This window comes from Bombina bombina, chromosome 1, assembly GCF_027579735.1.
Source record: "Bombina bombina isolate aBomBom1 chromosome 1, aBomBom1.pri, whole genome shotgun sequence".
In the NCBI taxonomy this organism is placed as follows: Eukaryota; Metazoa; Chordata; class Amphibia; order Anura; family Bombinatoridae; genus Bombina; species Bombina bombina.
The window spans coordinates 1,247,874,933-1,247,900,220 of record NC_069499.1 but is presented as its reverse complement, the minus strand read 5'-3'; the positions used below and the strand labels follow the sequence as shown (position 1 = coordinate 1,247,900,220).

At 36.1% G+C, this 25,288-nt stretch overlaps 1 protein-coding gene across 1 annotated transcript in view; it reads right to left on the bottom strand.

The window, feature by feature from the left end:
* The window catches only part of CDH13 (cadherin 13), a 1,791,933-nt gene that overhangs the window by 708,304 nt on the left and 1,058,341 nt on the right, over positions 1-25,288 (bottom strand). Inside the window, exon 7 of the mRNA XM_053700758.1 lies at positions 5,979-6,157. Within this exon, the coding sequence (XP_053556733.1) occupies positions 5,979-6,157 (179 nt within the window). The remainder of the gene's footprint in view (positions 1-5,978; positions 6,158-25,288) is intronic.

The following is a 25,288-nucleotide window of genomic DNA, read 5'->3' as shown; positions in this document are numbered from 1 at the left end:
TTAATAAATGCAATTATGTTATCATAATTGCCTCTCAATCAACAAGCAGACTGTTTTAACAACACGGACTTCTTAATTTTTCAGTTATCAATGAATTAACTATAGAAGCCTAGAGAGTTTGCATTTAAACACCACTCAGTGCTGACTACAGCACCCTATTTAATATTAAAATGACTAATGACATCTATCTTATTTTAATAAAAGGCAGGCTCATCCAGTTTCCTCAGTGTGAGAGATTGTATGAGAAAGATGGGGAAGAACTTCCAAATAAAAGAATCATATCTGACAAACACCTGCTTAAAGGGATAACGAACCCAATTTATTTTCTTTTGTGATTCAGGTAGAGCATGCAATTTTAAGCAACTTTCTAATTTACTCCTATTATCACATTTTCTTCATTCTCTTGGTATCTATATTTGAAAGCAAGAATGTAAGTTTAGATGCCGGCCCATTTTTGGTGAACAACCTGGGTTGTTCTTGCTGATTGGTAGATTCATTTAACCGACCAATAAACAAGTGATGTCCAGGGTCCTGAACCAAAATTTTTTAGCTAAGATGCCTTCTTTTTGAAATAAAGATAGCAAGAGAGCGAAGGAAAAATAATAATAGGAGTAAATTAGTTGCTTAAAATTGCATGCTCTATCTGAATCACGAAAGAAAAAAATTGGGTTCAGTGTCCCTTTAATTGAAAGACAATAAAGAGACATTCCAGTCAAAATTTAAATGCACATTAAATTAGATCTTTGAATAGAAACACATGTGCAATATACATGTATTGGTAAAAATGATTCTACTAAAATGTATCACTTTTTTAGTGTTAAAATTTTTCTTTGCACGTGCATGTGAAGCATAATTAGATATTTTCAGTGCATCAGTATCTTCAATACTGCAGCTGCTCAGGGAGCCATTGGGGCTTGTATCATGTCAGCAAATAACACATTGAGTCATTACCAGATGGTACAAGTGTTGTGTTTAAAATGCTGGTGCACAGTGCATACTTAAATACTTTTGAATCAGCTATAGCTTTTATTAGAAGCATTTTTGCTAATACATGTATATTACAAAAATGATTCTATTCAAAACCAAAATGCATCCATGTGGATTTCAATTTTGGCTGGAATGTCCCTTGAACATTTGTTTTTATTTGCATTGCATAGTATGAGCTACACTTATGAAGCTGTGAATGCAGCTGCAGAGCCCTTGCAGTTCAGACTCTCTCATGTGACTAATCTAGCCTGGGTGATTGACAGCCCTTGTTTTGTACGATTGGAAGTGGAAATGCACAAGAACAACATTCAGGGGGTCGATCCGATATAAATCGTCGCCCGCAAAAGCCGGCGACGCCAATATTTACGCTGATTTGGTATCCTATATACGGCGTAACCTAGAAGTTACGCGCGTATATTTCTGCCGTCGCCCGTAGTTTTTTGGGCCATAGGCAGGTATACCAAACCAGCGCAGTTTGGTATCCAATATGCAGCGTAAGGACTTACGTGGCGAAAATGGAGAAAACTTACTCCATTTTCACCTCGCCACAAAAAGCAGCCGCAAGAAGCCTTACGCTGACTATTGGAGCCCCGTAACTCCCTAAACTAACTAGAAAATAAACCTAACACCTAACGCATGCGCAATGTCTATCTCCCTGTCAACCGCGATCTTCTAAAATAAACCTAACACCTAACGCATGCGCAATGTCTATCTCCCTGTCAACCGCGATCTGCTAAATAAAACCTAACACCTAACGCATGCGCAATGTCTATCTACCTGTCAACCGCGATCTGCTAAATAAAACCTAACACCTAACGCATGCGCAATGTCTATCTACCTGTCAACCGCGATCCCCCCCCCCCCGAAATCCCTAATAAAGTTATTAACCCCTAAACCGCCGCTCCCGGACCCCGCCGCCATCTACATAAACTAACCCCCTACTGTGAGCCCCTAAAACCGCCGCCATCTACCTTATCTATCCCCTAATCTGACCCCTTACACCGCCGCCACCTATATAAAAATTATTAACCCCTAATCTAATCCCCCTATACCGCCGCCAGCTATATTAATATTATTAACCCCTAATGTAAGCCCCTTACACCGCCGCCATCTCTATTAAAATGATTAACCCCTAATTTAATCTACCTACCCCGCCGCCAGCTATATTATCTATATTAACCCTAAGTATATTATAGTTAATATAGTTATTACATTATATATATTAACTATATTAACCCTAATTATATTAGGGTTAATATAGTTACTATAGTATTTATATTAACTATATTAACTCTATCTAACCCTAACACCCCTAACTAAATTTATATTAAATTAATCTAATTCATTTATAAACTAAAATATTCCTATTTAAATCTAAATACTTACCTATAAAATAAACCCTAAGATAGCTACAATATAATTAATAATTACATTGTAGCTATGTTAGGGTTAATATTTATTTTACAGGTAAATTGTTAATTATTTTAACTAGGTATAATAGATATTAAATAGTTATTAACTATTTAATATCTACCTAGTTAAAATAATTACCCAATTACCTGTAAAATAAATCCTAACCTAAGTTATAAATACACCTACACTATCAATAAATTTAATAAACTACAAACATCTATCTAAAAATACAATTAAATTAACTAAACTAAATTACAAAAAAAAAAAAACACTAAATTACAAAAAATAAAAAAAAGATTACAAGATTTTTAAGCTAATTACACCTATTCTAAGCCCCCTAATAAAATAATAAACCCCCAAAATAAAAAAAATTCCATGCCCTTTTCTAAATTAAACAAATTTCAAAGCTCTTTACCTTACCAGCCCTTAAAAGGGCCTTTTGTGGGGCATGCCCCAAAGAATTCAGCTCTTTTGCATACAACAAATACAATCCCCCCCCCATTACAACCCACCACCCACATACCCCTATTCTAAAACCACCCAAACCCCCCTTAAAAAAGCCTAAGACTACCCCCCTGAAGATCTCCCTACCTTGTCTTCACCACACCGGGCCGAACTCCTGATCCGATCCGGGCGATGTCTTCCTCCATGCGGCAAAGAAGAATTCTTCCTCCGGCGATGTCTTCCTCCAAGCGGCAAAGAAGAATTCTTCCTCCGGCGACGTCTTCCTCCAAGCGGCAGCAAAGTCTTCATTCTTCCGGCGGCATCTTCAATCTTCTTTCTTCGCTCCGCCGCCGCGGAGCATCCATCCCGGCCGACTGCTGTACTACGAATGAGGTACCTTTAAATGACGTCATCCAAGATGGCGTCCGCCGAATTCCGATTGGCTGATAGGATTCTATCAGCCAATCGGAATTAAGTTAGAAAAATCTGATTGGCTGATTGAATCAGCCAATCAGATTCAAGTTCAATCCGATTGATTAAAAAAAAAAAAAATTACAATTAAAATAAACAGTACGTAAAATAATAAACCAAGTTATAAAAAATAAACCTAATCCATATGAAAATAAAAAAGCCCCTCCCCAAATAAAACACCCCCTAATCTAATACTAAACTACCAATAGCCATTAAAGGGGCCTTTTGTATGGCATTGCCCTAAGTTAAACAGCTCTTTTACCTTAAAAATACTAGGTCCCCCCTCTAACAGTAACCCCCCCCCACCAACCCCCCCCCCAAATAAAAAAACCTAACACTAAAAAATCCTAAATACCCATTGCCCCTAAAGGGGCATTTGTATGGGCATTGCCCTTAAAAGGGCATTCAGCTCTTTTAAGAGTGCCCAATAAATCCATAATCTAAAAATACTCACCGTTCCTGAAGTCCAGTTCTTCCAAGGGGGGACCACTTCCTTCTTCACCCAGGAACAAGCCGGCGCGGAGATGAACGCAGAGCAGGACCGGCGACCACAGAGCCATGGAGCATGGAGGATCCTCTTTGTATGATCGCCGCCGTACACTAAATTGTGAATTCAAGGTACGCATTTAAATATGGCATCCCTTGCATTCCTATTGGCTGATTTGATTCTTTAAATTCAAATCAGCCAATAGGATGAGAGCTACTGAAATCCTCTTGGCTGTTCAAATCAGCCAATAGGATTTCAGCCCTTTTAAGGGCTATTGGTAGTTTAGTATTAGATTAGGGGGTGTTTTTATTTTGAAGGGGCATTTTTATTTTCATAGGGATTAGGTTTAATTTTTTTTGTAATATTAGTAATGTTATCTTTTTTTATTTTAATTGTTACTTTGTATTTTTAATTTAGGTAATTGGGGTTAATTTATGGGTGTTAGGTTAGGGGTTTTAGTAATTTAATTAGGTATTTGCGTCGTGCAGGTTTGGCGGATTGGGGGTTAATAAATTTATTAGAATTATTGCGTTGTGTTGGTTTGGCGGATTAGGGGTAATAGTTTTATTAGGTTTATTGCATTGTGGGTTAATAGTGGATAAGGGGTTAATAGTTTTATTAGGATTATTGCGTTGTGTGGGTTTGGCAGATTAGGGGTTAATAGATGTATAAAGTTTATTGCAATGTGGGTTAATGGTAGATTCGGATTTATAGTTTTAATAGGGGACTTTGTGATGTGGGTTAATGGCGGATTAGGTGTTAATACATTTATTAGGCCGTTTGCGATGTTGGTGTTGGCGGATTTAGGAGTTAATACTTTTACTAGGTATATCGGGATGTGGGTGAATGGCGGATTGGGGGTTAATAGTTTAATTAGGCATATTGCGTTGTATGGTGGGGGGTTGTCGGGTTGGGGTTAATACTTTTATTATTAGTTCTGATGTGGGTTTGATGGCAAATATAGGGGTTTTATGTGTCGGGTTAATTTTTGGGAGGCGGGTTAGACTTTAATGGTAGATTTGGTATTTTTTATTATTTTCTTAGGCGCCAGCAGTTTCTAAAGTGTTGTAAGTCACTGGCAACCCCAAAAATTTGTATTTACGCACATTTCTGGACATTGCTAGTTTATCCAACTTACGGCACTTTATGAACTGCCGGCGCAGTATATGTGATACCCCGATGTGTAAGGTGAAATTACGGGCAGCGCAGGTTTCAGCAGCTACGCTAAAGCCTGCACAGCATATGTAATCTCACCCCTGAAGTTCAGATAGAATGTTCGTCTTCTATTACTACCTTTCCCCCAGGACTTCTATGGGGCACATTACAAAAGCCTTTTCTGCCTTTCTCTTGCTTGCTAACCTGAAGGTGCACTAGGGAAACTGCGTTAAAGCTGAAGTTTCCTTAAGAAATACTTTAAATGTTGGACCAGCTATATAGATAGTTCACCCTATGCTATCAACAGCACTCCACTTGTAATCTAGGTCTAAATCAGATATTAATTGGGTATATTAATGTCCTTTGAACTAACCAAATACCTGTTTTCTAGTTTCCAACTTTGTTGAAGTGTAATCCCTTGTTTAAGAGCAAATGGCTTCAAATAAAAAAAAAAAAAAAAAACTCACACTCTATTATATCTAAACACTCATTGACATCTTTTATTCCAATGAGAATATGAGAGACTATGGGACTGATTTATGAAGAAGCAGGCGGACATAATCCTCCAGATATAATCGGATCATGTCCTCCCGACACAGATAAATGCAGACAGCATATGCTGTCAGCATTTATCATTGCACAAGCATTTTGTGTGAAATGCTTGTGCAATGCAGCCCGCTATCAGGGGGTGTCAATCATCCAATCGTATCTGATCTGGATGATTGCGGTCCGCCGCCTCAAAGGTGGCAGATGAGTTAAGAAGCAGCTACATAAATCGGCTCCTATGAGAGTGTTATGTCTACAGCAAATATGTCTTTAGATGACTGAACCCATTTTAAAAGTGCTTATACCACAACAATTTTAAATGTTTGTTGCAGAGAATGACAACTCAGTATATTAGAAAAAGTGCTGTTTGTAGGGTGGGGGTATAATGCAACTGTCAACTGACAATAGACAAATTTACTTTTTTATTAAAAACCATCAATTTCCATAGACATAAAAAAAGATAAATGTTACTTACCTCTCTGTCCAGTAAGGCTGGAGACACCACAGTGACAATATCTCCCTTTTCTGGATCAATATAAAACATGTTTGGGGAAGGTTTGTCAGGAGTTTGCTTGAGAATATTGTAGCGGAGCACAGCATTGTCGGTGGTTGGGTCATCGGCATCAAATGCCACCATGGACATAACTGCAGTTCCTAAAGATAGAATACAATATAATTGTCAAGAGTATCCATCTATTTTTAAATACATTTCTACCTATAAATGCTTAAATCAAAAGCAAGTATGAGATAATTAATATATATTGTACTCAACATCTGTTATGCATATTAAAGAGGAGTCTGTGTGTATATGTGTATGTATATATATATATATATATATATATATATATATATATATATATATATATATATATATATGTGTGTGTACAGAAAGTAGTATAAAATAAAATGTTTAAATTAAAATGTAATTAGATAATTCATGCTTGAGCATTGTTGATACCATACATTTACTGCAAAAAAATGTTGGGACCCTGAAAGGTAACTTATTAGTAATCAATAGCAATAAGATAGGTAGATAGATAGATACATTATCAACCTGCACTTATAAAAGGCTCCTCTGCATTAGCATTGTACACCTTCTGCACACACCTGGATTGGCTTCTATGGGCCCCCCAGCACTTGGGCACTGGTGCCACTGCAGCTTCTGCACCAATGGTAGCTCCGCCCCTATTAATGCATATAACCGCACCTGATTAGAGCTCAATTCTAAAAGCTCTGTTTGTTCTCTACAATACTGATCAAGAAATTATTATATAAAATATAGATTTTTTGGTATTTAGACTGTAATACTCATGACCGAGGAATTACAGTATTTTGCCCTGCAGTATAATGGCAAATAATGTATTTTTTAGCAAATTTGTTTTTAAATGTTTACGTGTGGAGAGAGAAGAGAAACAGAAGGTAAGACTGGAAATTTGCCTGTTTGAGGGTGCACAATAAATTAGAGCTCAACTTGTAATCTAGCCCTTAATGTTTAACCCCTTTGAGTGTGTGTATTTCTCGGACTCCTAATCTAAACTTTTATGTAATAGTCTTTACCCATTCTGGTTCTTTACACTTGACACACACCAGACAACTCACATATAACATAAATAACATATATAACATGCGCACATAAACAGAAATAATACAAACATAACAGTGAACACACATCATACACACACACACACACCAGACAACACACAACACACATATAACGCATACAACAGGCACACAAACACACAAATGATACAAACATAAAAGTGAACACACATCATACATACACACACACACACTAAATAACACAAATATAATGTATAAATTCGGCACACATACACACAAATAATACAAACATAACAGTGAACACACATCATACAAACATACACACCAGACAACATGCATATATTGTATATAACATGCACACATACACACAAATAATACAAATGTAACCATGAACACACATCATACACACACCCGACAACACACATATAATGTATACAACATGCACACATACACACAAATAATACAAGCATAACAGTGAACACACATTATAAAACACAAACACCAAACACACATATAACATATACAACATACACACAATATACAAACTTAAGAGTGAACACACATAATACATACACACACCAGACAACACACATATAACGCATACAACACACCAGAACACATCATACATACAAACACACCAGACAACATGAATATAACGCATAAAACATGCACACAAACATACAGTTAATACAAACATAACGGTGAACACACATTATAAAACACAAACACCAAACACACATATAACATATACAACATACACACAATATACAAACTTAAGAGTGAACACACATAATACATACACACACCAGACAACACACATATAACGCATACAACATGCACACATACACACAGATAATACAAACACAACAGTGAACACACACCATGCATACACACATACTCCAGACAACACACATATAACTCATACAAGAGGCACACATGCACACAAATAATACAAACATAACAGTGAACACACATCATACATACACACACACCAGACAACATCAATATAATGTATACAAAAGGCACACATACATACAAATAATACATACATAACAGTAAACACACATCATACATACACACAAACACCACACAACACACATATAATGCATACAACATGCACACATACACACAAATAATACAAACATAACAGTGAACACACATCATACATACACCAGATAACACACATATAACATATTCATGGCACACATATACATAAATAATACAAACATAACAGTGAATACATATCATACATACACACAAATACCAGACAACACATATATAATGCATACAATATGCACACATACACACAGATAATACAAACACAACAGTGAAGACACACCATGCATACACATATACACTAGACAACACACATATAACTCATACAAGAGGCACACATACACACAAATAATACAAACATAACAGTAAACATACATCATACATACATACACACACCAGACGACATAGATATAATGCATACAACAGGCACTCATACACACAAATAATACATACATAACAGTGAACACACATCATACCTACACCAGACAACACACATATAACATATTCAACAGACACACATATAAACAAATAATACAAACATAGCAGTGAATACATCTTATACACACACACACATACCAGACAACACACACAACATGCACACATACACACAAATAATACAAACATAACAGTAAATAGATATCATACACACATATAACATATACAACATGTACACATACACACAAACATAGCAGTGAACACACATCATACAACATACATTACACATACACAACAGAGGGCATTGTCTGAGTACCAAGGGTTACCTAGGGGTGTGGCAAAAATGATCCAGGAATATGGGCAGGTTTTTGGCATGTTTTGGTTGGGTTTGTTTGGGGCAATGTTTTACTGGTTCTGATTTGATATAAACCTGTTTACAAAAATTCTTCAGTTCAAAGAAATTTGTACCCATCAATCGTCAAATTCACAAGCTGTGCGTGACTCTTTATTATAAACAATTGAGAAGCATCTATGTCTTAACCCTTCACCTCTCAACACATAGAATGAACTTTACTGTGAAGGTTATAAGCAATGATAATGTTACAAAATAAATTCATGTAAGTTGAATCGCTCTCAACATAGCCCTCTCTAACAGATACAGAAAACAAAGTGGAAAAAAATCTTCAACACAATAGCGAGATATGACAGCTAGTCAAGGACAACACAGTCTTTTTTTTATAAATTCTACATGCTTGGTGTTACAGTAGGTTAAAATAAAATCTCTTATCATGTATTGGGCACTTTACACCAGTGATTTTTAACCTTTTTTTTGCCGTGGCACACTTTTTTACATGAAAAAATCCTGTGGCACACCACCATCCCAAAATTTAAAAAAAAATCACACATTGTAGCCTAATACAGCATATATATATATATATATATACACATACACACAAACACACACATACTGTATGTATTTTGCTGTTATGCCATGCCTCCTACAAACTACCCCTGCACTGGGAGTAAAAAACAAGCAAAGTTTAAAAAATATGTCACACTGTTGTCAGTCTGCCGTGGCACACCTGAGGATCTCTCACGGCACACTAGTGTGCCACAGCACACTGGTTGAAAAACACTGCTTTACACAACAGATGTTAATTGACAAATGCTCACAATCAAATCTGGAGAAAAGATAGATGAAGTTACTACAATAAGTTTAGATCAAGATTGAATTCTTGGCAACCGCTTGACTTTCTCACAAGCCCTAGGGATTGCTGCATAGAAACTAGTAGCCATTTTGTGTGTATGTGTATATATATGATATATATGCGATATATATATATATATATATATATATATATATATATATATATATATATATATATATATATATATATATATATATACATATATATATATATATATATATATATATATACACATATATATGTATTTATATTTATTTTATTTTTTCTTGAATAATACAAATAAAGAATATTGTAATAATTAACATTTATCTCTGTTATTTTAAACCTTGCATAACCCTAAACATAAGATATTACATCTAGAAAACACCCCTCTTATTTCAGCTGTGTATCTAGAAAGGCATTCTATTAATAATACTGGAGTTATCTGCTCCTTTAAATAGAGACAAGCAAACCGCAGCTGATAGAAAGGTTCAAGACAACATTTCCTGCTGGATAATGCTTTTATTAAGGTTATTTCACCATGAAGTGCCATCATAATTATAAGTTTATTTTCAGATAGATTTTAGGATGACTGCACAGTATGTGCAATATACACAGTTACAGCACATTTATTTAACAAGCCTGATTAATATGCAAACATAGAGTTGCACAAAGTATCACATTAACCTCATGTAGGGCTTGGAATAGGGCCCCTGTTGCTTGCCTGTTTAAAGCATTCTGTGCTTCATTATGAATCGATAAAATACTGTGTTTGTGACCCTTTGATCCAGTGATAACAAATGTTCCACTTACTTGTCAAAAAGAGGAATCTTAGTAGTTCTAGTTAAAGGCATAGTCTACACCAGCATTTTTATTGTTTTAAAAGATAGATAATCCCTTTATTACCCATTCCCCAGTTTTGCATAACCAACACAGTTATATTTATATACTTTTAACCTCTGTGATTATCTTGTATCCAAGCCTCTGCAAACTGCCCCTTTATTTCAGTTCTTTTGACAGAATTGCAGTTTAGCCAATCAGTGCCTGCTCCCAGATAACTTCACTTGCACGAGCACAGTGTTATCTATATGAAATACATGAACTAACACCCTCTAGTGGTGAAAAACTGTTAAAATGCATTCTGAAAAGAGGTGGCCTTCAAGGTCTAAGAAATTAGCATAGGAACCTCCTAGGTTAAGCTTTCAACTAAGAATACCTAGAGAACAAAGCAAAATTGGTGATAAAAGTAAATTGGAAAATTGTTTAAAATTACATGCTCTACCTGAATCATGAAAGTTTATTTTGGCCTAGACTGTCCCTTTAAATAACATGAGATATAACAGGTTTGTTTGTTAACAGGACAATGAACTCCAGCAGTCTATGTCACTCATTTAGATAATATTTCATCAGTGCTAAATAAAGTTTTTAATAAAAAGATTTATCAAAGGTGTTCATTGGTATTCTGTGCAACATGTTATTGGCTCAATTTGGGTTTAAAGTGAACTAAAAGTATTTTTTTTATTGTATGCATTGCACATATCAATAATTAAGCACTGCATTTCAAATAATTTTGCATATAAAGTACAGTAAATCATTCCAGAGATTTAATACTTGAAAATGCGATGAACCCATACAGGAGAGTTATTCATATAGAATAGTTGGCAACTGTCCTGTATTTCCCTGGGCAGTCCCTTTTTTGGCTTCCTGTCCCTGTCTATTAAATCTGTCTCAGTGTGATTCCTTTTGTGCTTAGTTTAATAATAAGCTTTTTGGCTCCTGTATCTGTCTAATAAATCTGCCCATTTGATTCCTTCTATACATAGTTTAAAGGGATGTGAAAATCGTATGCTCTTTCTGAATCATGAAATAAAAATTTGACGTTTCATGTCCCTTTAATAATATTGTCATTACCAGTCTCATTGCTTAGTGTATCTAATTTTTTTCCTGTATTTGTGGCGGTGAGTATTTGTGATCTCCTGTTAAACAGGTGTCAGGCAAGGGGAAGCCATGACAAGGTACTGTAGAAGGCAAGGGACATGAAACTAAAAAAATATTTATTAATTCAGATAGAGCATACCATTTTAACCCCTTAGTGACCACAGCACTTTTCAATTTTCTGACCATTTGGGACCAGGGCTATTTTTACATTTCTGTGGTGTTTGTGCCTAGTTGTAATTTTCCTCTTACTCCTTTACTGTACCCACACATATTATATACCGTTTTTCTCGCAATTAAATTAACTTTTTAAAGATACCATTATTTTCATTACTATAAAAAAATTATAAAATATGATTAAAAAATGAAAAAAAAATAAATGAAAAAAAAACACAATTTTTCAAACTTTGACCCCCAAAATCTGTTACACATCTACAACCACCAAAAACCACCCATGCTAAATAGTTTCAAAATTTTGTCCTGAGTTTAGAAATACCCAATGTTTACATGTTCTTTGCTTTTTTTGCAAGTTATAGGGCAATAAATACAAGTAGCACTTTGCTATTTCCAAACCATTTTTTTTTTTTCAAAATTAGCGCTAGTTACATTGTATCTGCCAGGAATCCCTGAATATCCCTTCACATGTATAGATTTTGTTTTAGTAGACAACCCAAAGTATTAATCTAGGCCCATTTTGGTATATTTCATGCCACCATTTCACCGCCAAATGTGATCAAATAAAAAAATTGTTAACATTTTCACAATTTTAGGTTTCTCACTGAAATTATTTACAAACATTTAGTGCAATCATGGCACAAATGGTTGTAAATGCTTCTTTGGGATTCCCTTTGTTCACCACACTTGTATTATGCCAAGCAGGGAAGGGGTTAATTAGGTAGCTTGTAGGGTTAATTTTAACGTTAGTGTAGAGATCAGCCTCCCACCTGACACATCCCACCCCCTGATCCCCCTCAAACAGCTCCCTTCCTTCCCCCACCCCACAATTGCCACCGACATCTTGCATACTGTCAGAAAGTCTGCCAGTACTAAAATAAAAGGCTTTTTTTTTTTTTTTTTTTTTTTTAAATCATATATATTCTGCAGTGTAGGATCCCCTTAAGTCCCCAACCTCCCAGCTCTCTAACACTCCCCCTCTACCTATTTGTCACCATCTTGGGTACTGGCAGCTGTCTGCCAGTACCCAGTTTGCTACAAAATGTTATTTTTTTTTTAAATTAAATACACAATTTTTCTATAGTGTAGCTGCCCCCCTCAATACACTCCCCACCCCCCTCCCAGATCCCTTCCCAAAAACTCTTATTTCCCACCTCCCTCACCCTCCTTCCCTCACTCTCCATGAAGATCCATCACAGAAGCGGTCGGGCACGCATGCGCCACGAACCCTCATGCACGCACGCTCCCTCTGCCGGCACTCCCGGATCCAAAACTCATCTGCAGCGATGAACTCCCTCTGCATCTGTTGCCTGAAAAAATCAATACCCTTAAATCATCTGGAAGCAATCACAATCGCTTCCAGTGCTTAAAACCCCTGCGGACATGCCAGGCATGTCCTTGTTCATTAACTGACGCCCAATGTAGGACGTGTCTTGCATATTAATTCACTTCAGTGTTGCTGCTGCATTTTGAATTGACTAGATTACAAGTGGAGCACAAAAATATTAGTGCTATTGAGCACTAACACCACACAAGTTAAATTAATGGCACTCCTATTCTTGCTCTTGCATTGCAAGTTAAAAGTAAAAAGTTTGTGTGCAAAAGACTCAGGTGCGCTAACATCTGGATATTGTTGCAGAACTAAAACCCCTTTCTCTATAGACTTGAATGGGGTGCACAACAAAACCCTCTTCTGTTTTTCAGAAGAGGGTTTTGTAGCGTGCGCTAGACCAACTGCACTAAGGGCAAAGGTTTGTTAAAAAATAGTTTAATACATACATGTTGTTTTTCACTTAGAAGAAAATGTTATTTTATTTTTTAATATATATCAATCTATCTAAAATATATCCATAGCTATATGTCTAAATGGATATGTATAGATATATTTAGATAGATATTTAAAAATAAGAACAACATTTTCTTCGAAGTGAAGAACAAAGGTATTTAAAGTATTTATTTAAACAAAACAATAAAACATTCACTTTGTTTAAAATGTATATGTTATATGATAAGATGATTGAATAGGAAGGGCTGGAATGTGTGTGTATGTATTTCTTTGTGTGTATGTCTACATGTGTATATACAGTATGTGTATGTATGCGTTTATACAGTATATATGTATGTGTGCACATACACACATACAAACATATACACATGCACAACTTGTAATATAAATTATGTTAAGAGTGACTGCGGTATCCTTTGAAAGTATAGGGCACTCTAAAGGGATATGGGCCACACTAAACATTCTCTAGTAATTCTGTTTTGTCATGGACTTGTAATACCAGATTGAACGCTAATCTTAGTGTTGTCCAGCCCTGTAAAGTGAAAGTTGAACTTCTTTACCACACTAAACAAAGTTGCAGCAGGTGAGCCTATCTGACGTAGACATACATAAATATGCTTCAATCACTGTCCATTTCTTCCTATGAAGCCCAGGTGTGCAACTTTGACTACATGTTTAAAACGTTTGAAAGAGGTAAACACAAAGTAAAATAAAGTATAACTAGAATAATTAACAACCAGCTGAAGCAAATCCCTCCAAATTTGTAAAAGTAATGGAGCAAATTTACTTAAAAGGAAGGTACCACAGCAAACACAGTTTAGGGAAGTGATCATTTGCAGGACTAAAACATCAATAATCTCCTTCAGGGATTAAAGAGTAACCAACAGCTAATTAGTAAGGAAACTCATGGGCATTACAACCTCATAAAATCAGAGATTTTCTGTCAATTTACATTTTATGATCAGCTATATTACAAGTGGAGCTCAACCAATAGCACATGAGTCATTATCTCATGAAAATAATATCTGGCATTATAAATGGATAAATGTTTTAACCAAAGCATTTTAATGTGGTTGAAACTTTGTCGTGTGTGTGTTATATGCTTTTAATAGATAGCACAGGGAGCTCTAATAGCTTGCTCATTGTGCTTGTTTTACAAGTGGAGTGCTGGGCTAGGGTACAATCCAAACCCCGCTGTAAAATTTAGAACTCTTTTGGACCTGAAGTAAACCGTTATTATCAATAGTAAAGCACAGAATTACATGAAGAACCCTACAACGTGCATATCATTGGCTTAGCGCAACATCGGCTTGAACTTCAATGATATCCAATAGGAATTTTATTGTGCTCTTGCATAGTAGTCTAATATCTGAGCACCCACAATATCTAAAATGCAGATGTTAGCTTGCCCTAGACTGTCACTCGAGCGATATAAAATAAACTTTCCACCTGTAATATGACTGCAAAAATAGATGCACAATTAATAATGCTGCTATTTTTGAGCTTCACTTATATTCTAGCCTTATATGTGCTTTAGTATCCATATGGCCAATGGCAAATTATGGATTTAGATGATTCCAGTTGTATGTAACAAGTCGTTTGTTACAATTCTAACATTGTGCATTTGTTCCTGATGTGCATGACAATAATGTCAATTGTACTGCTATATGATTCACTGATCCTGCTCTTTTTGTGACAAGTTTGTTACCTAGTGCAGATATTGATTCTACACCACAGGGGGACAGATCATTTTTGTTACTGACCATAGGAATCTTAGACTACAGTTAATGTAGAAAAAAGAAGAAAAAAAGCCTACAAAACGAGGGCACTGAGGAAAATAAAAATTGCTATGACATTACATTTGCTAGAGCTGCTGATGTTTTACGCATTAAATACCCATTCAATGCTGCTTGTAAAGAAGTCTCCTGGTATAACAGACAAGAAATCATTGTTGTGTGTACATGATATCTTATTATGTGGTCCTGTGTAGCAATGCAAACTCTTAGGCATGTTAGCATTATTATTTTTAGTTCAAAATTGAATCCTTTTTTCTAGCAGAAGTACCTTGGAATCGTGTTTAATAGCTCAGTACATCCCTCAACAAGTGCTTGATAGTGAAAAATGTACCCAATGTACAAATGTTACTGATAGTTTGGTACCATTAGGAATATCAGTCAAGACTTATTATGAAGCAAATTATTAAAAGCTAGCAGAGACCCACGGGTGCCTGTTTGTAAATGAGGCAAAATATTACTGTCTGTCATCCACATATCCCTCTTTCCTTCTCATTACCTTCTTGTTCTTTGGTCTTCATCTCTGTTTACATTTTATGTCAACTCACTATTTTGGCATTTTTTTTTATTACCCCCCTCATCCCTATCTTGCAATCTTTTTTTTCTCTACTACTTTCTCATTTACATTTTTTCCCTTGATTGTGACAAATTCTCTTTCAATCTCCCATTCAAATGTAATACAGTTCTATCAGTAGGGGTTGTTAAAACATATACATAAAAGGAAGTTACTCAGGTCTCCTGGTATATTTTTACCTCATTCATAATATAATATAATCACTAGAACACTGGCCCTCGATATCTGACCACCCCCTGCAATGAATGTATCAAATTATTATTATTTTTTCTTCCCTTCCCTTACCCCCCCTCCTCTCTGTAGCCTTTCTCCTCACTCTTTTCTTTCTTTCATCTTCAAACTTCTCTCACAAGAAAAGTCTTGGTACCTACGCTTCTGTACTTGTAGGTAATCTTCGCAAAGGTAAAAAAAATACAAAAGTGACACGCACTTAGGGGGATTATATTTTATTAAGTTTCACTTACAATTTATAATGAAAATCCCTCCTACACATTCTTTTACCAAAAGAAATGACAGTGATAAATTATACTGTACATAACCTACGGATTCAGGTTTTTTTCTTTAAATTATATAAGGAAATTGTACTTTATCTTCGCATTGTCATGAAACATGTACCATTGCTGTCGTTCTAAACAACTTAATAAAGATTATTAAAAAAAAAAATACAGGGGCCGATTTATCAAAGTGCAGCGGACATGATCCGCTGTAGCAGATAGGGATGGGCGAAAGTTTCTAAAATTTCAAAATTTAAAACGAATACTGATACATTAGTTCGTTTGAATCGAATTTCGAATGTTTATATAACATTCTATTTTCGAATTTTTGTTTTCAAATTTTTCAATAAAATTCGAAAATATTCATTCGAATAATAGAATGTTTAGCTATGTATTCATTCAGTTTCGAAATGTAATATTCGAATTCGAATGTGACATTCAAATTCGAAATAGTATTTCTAGTCTATAACTGTGTTTAATAAATGTAATATTCGAATTCGAATGCTACATTCGAATGTCAGATTCAAATTTGAAATAGTATTTCTAGTCTAATACTGTGTTTTAAATGGTATATTCGAATTCAAATGTGACATTCAAATTTGAATGTCACATTCAAATTCAAAATAGTATTTCTAGTCTAATACTGTGTTTTATAAATGTAATATTCAAATTCGAATGTGATATTCGATTCGGATGTGATATTCGATTTGAATGTGACATTCAAATTCGAAATAGTGTTTCTAGTCTACAATTGTGTTTTATAAATGTAATATTCGAATTCGAAAGTGACATTCAAATTCGAATGTGACATTCGAAACTGTAAATAACATTCGAAAATCAAATTTTTAAGAATATTCGTTCTTTTCAACATTCTATTATGTAAATCGAATTTCTACAATAACATTCGTTCTAACATTCGAATTAGAATATAAACACATTCGCCCATCCCTAGTAGCAGATCATGTCCGATGCACATCGATAAATGCCGACAGCATACGCTGTCGCCATTTATCATTGCCCAAGCATTTCTAGTGAAATGCTTGTGCAATGCCGCCCCCCCCTGCAGATTCGTGGGCAATCGGCCACTAGCAGGGGGTGTCAATCAACCCGATCGTATGCTGTCCGCCACCTCAGAGGTAGAGGACAAGTTAAGGAGCAGCAGTCTGCTTCTTAACTGCTGTTTCCTGCTAACCTGAAGGCTCACGGGAAACAGGTGTATGCGGCCCCATTCGGCCCCACAGTGTTTACTTATGTGTATTAAAGCAACTATGCAATTAACTTGCATACCTTAATGTTGCCCATTTTCATTTACTTTAGCTCTGAAAATTTTCTAATTCTCAGAGCTGGAAATGCACACTGCTAACTTCTGAAGGCTAACCTTTCCACATATATCTTTCCCTAACTGGCTTCAGCATATAAATGGAAAACAATGCACTTTACACTAACGTTATGAATGTACTCATAATTGCTGTCTGCAGATTCAAGTCCAGGTTGTTTCCAAAAAATAAGGCAAATGCTAGATGAAGTTTGGCTTTTGAAAAACAGCTGCAGCAAACAAGATATATTTTTTTAACTGTTTAGACTTGGCTGATTTGTTATTCAACAGAAATGTCTTGTAATTAGAAGTAGCACCATGCATAAATCAGCATAAGGACAAGTTTAACAACTTGGGATCTGTAGTCTGCTTTCCAGATATACCATTGCATTCTTGCTTGTACAACTACACCCCTGTTCTCTCATGACCAATCAAGCAGGAGTAGGGCTTGTCAATCACCCCAAATGTAATTGAGCAAATTTACTAAAAAGAAAGGTACCACAGCACATTCAGTTTAGGGAGGTGAATAATTTGCAGGACTACAACTTCAATAATCTCCTACAGAGATTAAAGAGTAACCAAAAACTAATTAGTAAGGAAAATCATGGGCATTATAATCTCATAAAATCGGAGATTTTCTGTCAATTTACAATTTATGATCAGCTATTTTACAAGTGGAGCTCAACTGACAGCACAGAATGCATTATCTCATGAAAAGAATATCTGATATTACAAGTGGATGAAAGTTTTACCCAAAGCATGTTAATGTGGTTGAAAATTGTATGTGTGTGTGTTATATGCTTTTAATAGATAGCACAGGGAGCTCTAATAGCTTGCTCATTGTGCTTGTTTTACAAGTGGTTATTATTAATAGTAATGCACAGAACTACATGAAGAACTCCACAACATGCATATCATTAGTTTGGCACAACATCCGCTTGAACTTGAGTGACATCCAATAGGAATTTTATCGTGCTCTTGCATAGTAGTCTAATATCTGAGCACCCACAATATCTAACATGCAATGTTAGCTTGCTCTAGACTGTCACTCGAGTGATAAAGTTTTTTTTAAATATTTTTAAATATATTTTGAGTAAGTGTAAAACTGTTATAAAAAATGCAAAACTATAAAACTCACATGATGTATTGTGCACACTAACCTGAAGCACATTATACAGCTATAACATTTTTTAACTGTATGTTATAGGCTATGGGAATATCTAAGATCAAATTACAAAAAGGCGGAGCTTGAGTATCTGGCATTTTTTAGCTATTAAAATAGGAGAAGTGATTTGTGAAGAGCTGCAGGAAGAGGATGAAATGCAATAAAATATTAGCATGCTGTTTCATTAAAATTAATGTTATTGAATCTTTGCAAAACTTGTATGGTATCCAGGACATATGAGGGCAGTTCTAATACATATTGGCGTAAGTGGTAATCAATGTAATGGCTAGATTTTTCTGTTAGACATCCAATGCCCGATACAATTGGTCTTTCCGGTGGTATTTCTTGATTCTTGTGTACTTTTGGTATCAAGTAAAAAAGTAAAAGGTAGCCTTTTTTGGTTTTGGAACATTCAGATATTTTCTTTATTTGTCATTGATTATCCCCTCTCTAAATGCCTTTGTGATGATATGATTATACATTTTCTGATAACCTACTGTGGTATTGTGTAGAAGTTTGGTTTAACAACTTCTATCTTTGAGTTGTCTGTTAACTTCCTTCAGATACATTTCAAGGGGCCAAATAATGATGTCCCCCCCCCCTTGTCAGAGTTGCGAATGCCTACTTCATCCCATTGTTGTATCTCTGACAATGTTGTTCTTTCTTTATGGGTTAGATTGTTGCCCTGTGGAAGCAGTTTCAATTTAGCAATATTGTTGCATACCATTTCATTAAAATATCCAACTGTGGTGCATTGATGTACTTTGGCACAAATATGTATTTATTACAAACTTTGTTTCTCCATTTATCCATACTGGGGGGATCATTTTCATCAAATAGACTTTCCATATCCCAGGTAGTCTGAAGTTCTTCTTCATTCCATCCCCAGGCAGTATCTTTTTGTGAGAAGTATTTAAAAAAAAAAAAAAGCTTACGAAGATATAATTGTATATCCTTAACCACTTCAAATTTGTCCACATCATGTGATGGACAGAAGGATAGACCTTTTGATAATACTGAGATGTGACTTTCTGAGAGTTGTAACTCTTAATGATTCAGACGTATCTGTGAGAAGGGGTACTGGGTTCTCTTTTATTGTTTTCAACTCTTCTGATGTTCCGTTTGTGGGTGTGTCCATCCCCTGGTGGGTCTTTTGTTCCCCCACCTCTCCTTGTTTTTCTTCCTCCTCCCCTGATTCTAAAAAATCCTTCCTTTTGTTTCGACTGGAGGATCTGGGAGCCAGGGGTTGGTAATATTGCTAGATTAAACTGTATTGGTAGAACTATTTTCTTCCCCATCTGTATCAGAAACATCACTTTCAACAATTGTAACTTTAGGGTTTTTATTGGGGTCTCTTTAGAATCCTCTGTTCCTCCATTTGTATACTTTGTTATTTGAATAATCATTTATATCCCTATTGAGTTTGCCTTGTTGTTTTGAGTTCCAGTTTATATTTATCCAGTTCTTTTTGGTATGTTTTGTATAAATTCTCAAATTCAGGATTATTTTCAAATTTCTTTAAAGCTTCATTTTGTTCCTGAATTTTGGCCTCTAAGAGGTCATATTCTGAGCGATCATTCTTAATGAGAATATTCATTAATTTAAAGGAACATTCCGTCAATGCTTCTTCCCATTCAATAGTTAATGAGTGTTTTTTAAACTCAAATGCGGGGAAGAGTTGTATTCTTAAACCCCTAGGTATTCATTTTTTCTCTATGTATTTCTCAAAGAAATAGCGATTCCACCACACTTTATCCTGTTTATGTATGCCCTTTAGTGCACCATCTAATGTGGTTTGTGTGGGATTGATTCCCTGATTGTTGCCTTCTTGAAATATTTCATCTAAATCTGCAGCCCTTTTGAGCTGTCTAGCCTGTCTATCCTTATCCCATGTAGATTCCATTTTGGCGAAATGAAGTAGTCTGTGTGCTCTATTGCTCAAGAATTCTGGATTAACCAGCTGAATTGCATAACCATAAAGAGTAAGCAATGGCACTACATACAGGCAATCTTCCCCTTTATCTTAATGTAAATATTACTGTAAGTGTTACTGTATACTATAGTATTAGTTACATAAAGGGAATGGTGCTTAGTAAGAATTAACTAAACAAAATGTGGGAAAGAAAGAGAGAAAATCCCCACTCTAGAATGCCACACAGCACTTTCTACCCTGACTACTAGTCAGGGCAGAGAGTGCTGTGCGGCATTCTAGAGTGGGAATTTTCTCTCTTTCTTTCCCAAATTTTGTTTACCATACATAGATAACCCTGCCTTACCTCTGGACCTACTGAGAATATACTCGCACACAGGATAACAAATTGAGAAAGGTACATTACATCAGTGATTTTCAACCACTGTGCCACGGCACACTAGTGTGCCGTGAGAGATCATCAGGTGTGCCGCCATCGCAGAGGCAGACTGACAGACTCATCAGGTGCATGGCATCATTTACAACATGACATATTTACATTCATTCACAAACAATCATTATGATTGTTTGTGAATGAATGCCAATATGTCATGTATTGTAAATGAATCATTAGGTGAGCGGCCGCCCTGCTTTGAGCAGAGTAGACTCAGGATACGGGTGGCAGTACAGTCGCGACACTGATGATACTATTGACGGGCAGAAGTTGTTTTTGCTTAAACATGTTAATTTGCTCATCTTGGTGAAGGCGGGATATATGGCTGACATTGGCCGGCTCTCTCCGCGGGTTCCGTCTCCCGTCTACTATTTGCTGGGAACTAGATGAGGTTAACAGGGCCTATTAACCCATTATGATAATGTCCTTAATTTAATAAAGTGCTAGGTAGAACACTCTTACTGAATGCTATAGGTGTGCCCATGCTTTTTGGCTCGTTCTGGAGAATATAAAAAAACAAAAATCCAGATCGCAAACCAATACGAACTCACAAATATTACATAACCTTTATCTGAGCATGTATGCTTATGTTACATTACAACTGTTACAATATAAAAACAGATTGACCTATATTTGTAATGCAGTCATTGCAATTTTAAGTATTTTATGAATAAAGAAAAAACAAACTCAGTAAGGATAGTGATGTACCTAAAACAAGAAAGTAAATTGTAATAAATAAATAATTTCAACTCTCCTCAGATGCACTCAACAAAACGTTGTCCCCCTTTAAAGCTAATTAACAGAAACCAAACATCCCGTATTTTTTCAAGTAATAGAAGTACCCCCAAATAATACTGGACAGCATTTTTATGTAAAAAGCACTGAATGAAAATAGGAAAGAAGTAAGCTTTGTGACTACTGCTAGGCCAGAAACCAAGCAATGATAGGCAGCTAATTACAGTAAGTACAATAAAACTTACCATGAAATTCATGCTGAAAAAAAATATTTTAAAAGCCAAAACATTAAGCTGAAATGTTCTTCCAAATTTGGTATCGCAGATGCACAAATATCCATTTAACATTACTTCAGAAATTTATGCGGCAAATCCACTATGCATGGGCAACATTCTCCCAATTAAATGTTTTCCCTTACTGGCCTGAACAGATGGAATGTGCAGTGCTGTTTAGCAGTCATGAAGATTCTTCTTAGACCAAGGTGCATGACCACAGAAGACAGCATGAAAGATCAAAGCTGTATAGCGGTAGGGCTGGGGTTCAAGTTTGGAATATAACAAACTATCTTTATGAGTGAGGGAGAGGATTGCAATTTAGTAAAAGAGAGGGTGAACAAGCAAGGGAGAGGAATGGATAGAAGGGGAGGAAATTGTGAAGAATTGTGTGAGTGCATGATGTGTATACATAAAAAACAGATGTAAAAAAATAAGTTGTATCTGTATCGTTTGAATGAGGCATGGCATGACAGCACAGTAATGTATGTGTGTGTGTGTGTGTGTGTATATATAGATATATGTTGTATTAGACTACAATGTGTGATTTTGTAACATTTTGGATGGTGGTGTGCCAGAGGATTTTTTAATGTAAAAGAATATGCCACTGCAAAAAAAAGGTTGAAAATCACTGCATTACATCACCTGACACAGCAACACAAATTCAAAAATGTAGAAGATATAAATAACACGGAAACAGATACATCCCTTTCCTGGCTAAAATATGCATTGATAAATCATTTTGTCACATCTCACAAACACAGGAAGTCACTGTTTAGACAAGTGACCGACTTTGAAAACCTTTGCATTATGAAACAGTCCCCTTCCCATTTAATATCTATCCTTTATGAAAAGCTCCAAATAACTAACAAAGATCACCTTCCTACATACACTAGGGCCTGGGGTAGAGAACTCAACATAATTCTGACTCTAAAATATATATCTCAATACCAAAACAGCATCCATCTCAACTCAGGTACAGAAGACAAACTGCAAGCACCTAACAAGGTGGTACTTGACCCCGGCCACACTGAAAGTGCTTTATCCCATATCCTCAGGTGAATGCTGAAGGGGCTGCATAGAAGAGAGCTCTATTCAACACATATGGTGGGATAGCCCTAGACTTCAACTATTCTGGACAGATACAATAACTCACATCTGCAATACCTTAGAAACTATTGTACCCAGGAATCCTGATACTCCTATTTGCAAACCTCCCAAAACTAAAAGATAAGGAGAAATTAAAGCTATTGCTCACAATGATAAGTAGCACAAAAATCTTAATTCCTAGGCACTGGAAATCACCCACAGTCTCCACCCTCTGTGAATCGATGACACAGGTAGATACACTTTTACAGTTAGAAAGGTATCACTGAATCAGAAATGGCTCAGTAGAAACCCATGAAATGATGCTAAACATCTGGAAAAAGGAGAAATGACACCAACATTTCTACAAATACAATATACTTACCTTCCATCCCCCCCTCCCTCCCTCCCATCTCACCCATCCTCCCCCATCCTCCCCCCACCCCTTGGAGGACAGTGACCTCACTAACCTACTAAGTTAAAATAATCTAGATAAATAAGAAAAGGACATCCATTTAAACAGACCTGGCATTGTATAGTGCAACGGAAAACATATGACTATCCTTTGCTGAACTGACAGGTTTCCATAAGGACTAAAGATTTGGAAAAACGGATTTCCATGGAAGAAATGACTATTGAATAACTAGTCAAAGCTCAACACACTTAAGGAAATAACCAGAAATGTATCTTAATATGTAATTTGTTACAGATAACTTATTGGTTTTGTTTGTATTATTCTTTATTGATTACAATTAACAATTACCAAGTGGATATATGTACAAAGTTACTCCTAGTGTTTGTCCATAAGAAACACTGTTGCTATCATGATGCAAAAGTGCAAGATGTGAGATATATCTCTTATTTCCATGAATGCAAATAATAAAAATGTTCCTTTATTTCACAACTTGTGAGCAATATCTGAACGGATTCTGTATATAAAATCCAGTGTGGTTTGTAATATATAAACAGTCAACTCTGGTTAACACGATTAGTGCTTTATCTTGTGCCGTGTTGGATGAAGAAAACTAAGATAGTTAGAATGCAAAGATATACAATCCTTTCAGCCACAATTTCTCTGACCCCAATGTTGCAGTTTTTACAGTACCAAAAGACTCACCGAAATCCAAAGAAATTTTGAATCTTCACCGTGCTTACCCTTACTTTGGATCCTCGCCAAGCATACTGTCGCACCGCGGTGCTCTAGCTGTTGCTAGGGACGCTGCGTCTGCTGTCTGCTCATTGCCTAGGGAGGAGTCGTCTCCTCTCTGCGTGCAGCGGTGACATCATTGCCCCACGCTTCCTCCTTCAGAAGCCGGTCTGGATCTCCTGTGGCACGAATCCTGCGCCTATGTAAGTAACTTCAGTCCTACCTTTCACGGCCCAAGTATAGGTGTTACTTACTGTTCTCCTGGGTGTTATTGATTAGTATGCGGGATTGTTATTTTGTTGCTGACTCCTGCTTGTCTGACCACTCTGCCTCTTTAACCCTTAACTGTTGGATTGATACTGCTGCTGAACTCTGCTTGTCTGGCCACTCTGCCTCTTTAACCCTCAACTGCTGGATTGATACTGTTGCTGAACTCTGCTTGTCTGACCACTCTGCCTCTTTAACCCTCAACTGCTGGATTGATACTGTTGCTGAACTCTGCTTGTCTGACCACTCTGCCTCTTTAACCCTTAACTGCTGGATTGATACTGTTGCTGCCAAAGACGGTCCTACATGTGGTGAGTGCCACTTATCTCTTGCAAACCTACTCTGTTCTGGGATATTCCCTATCATTCCGGCTCGATGCTGGGATAACAAGACTACTGGCCAAGTTCGGTCTGATGATCCCACGAGCATTTCACATACAGC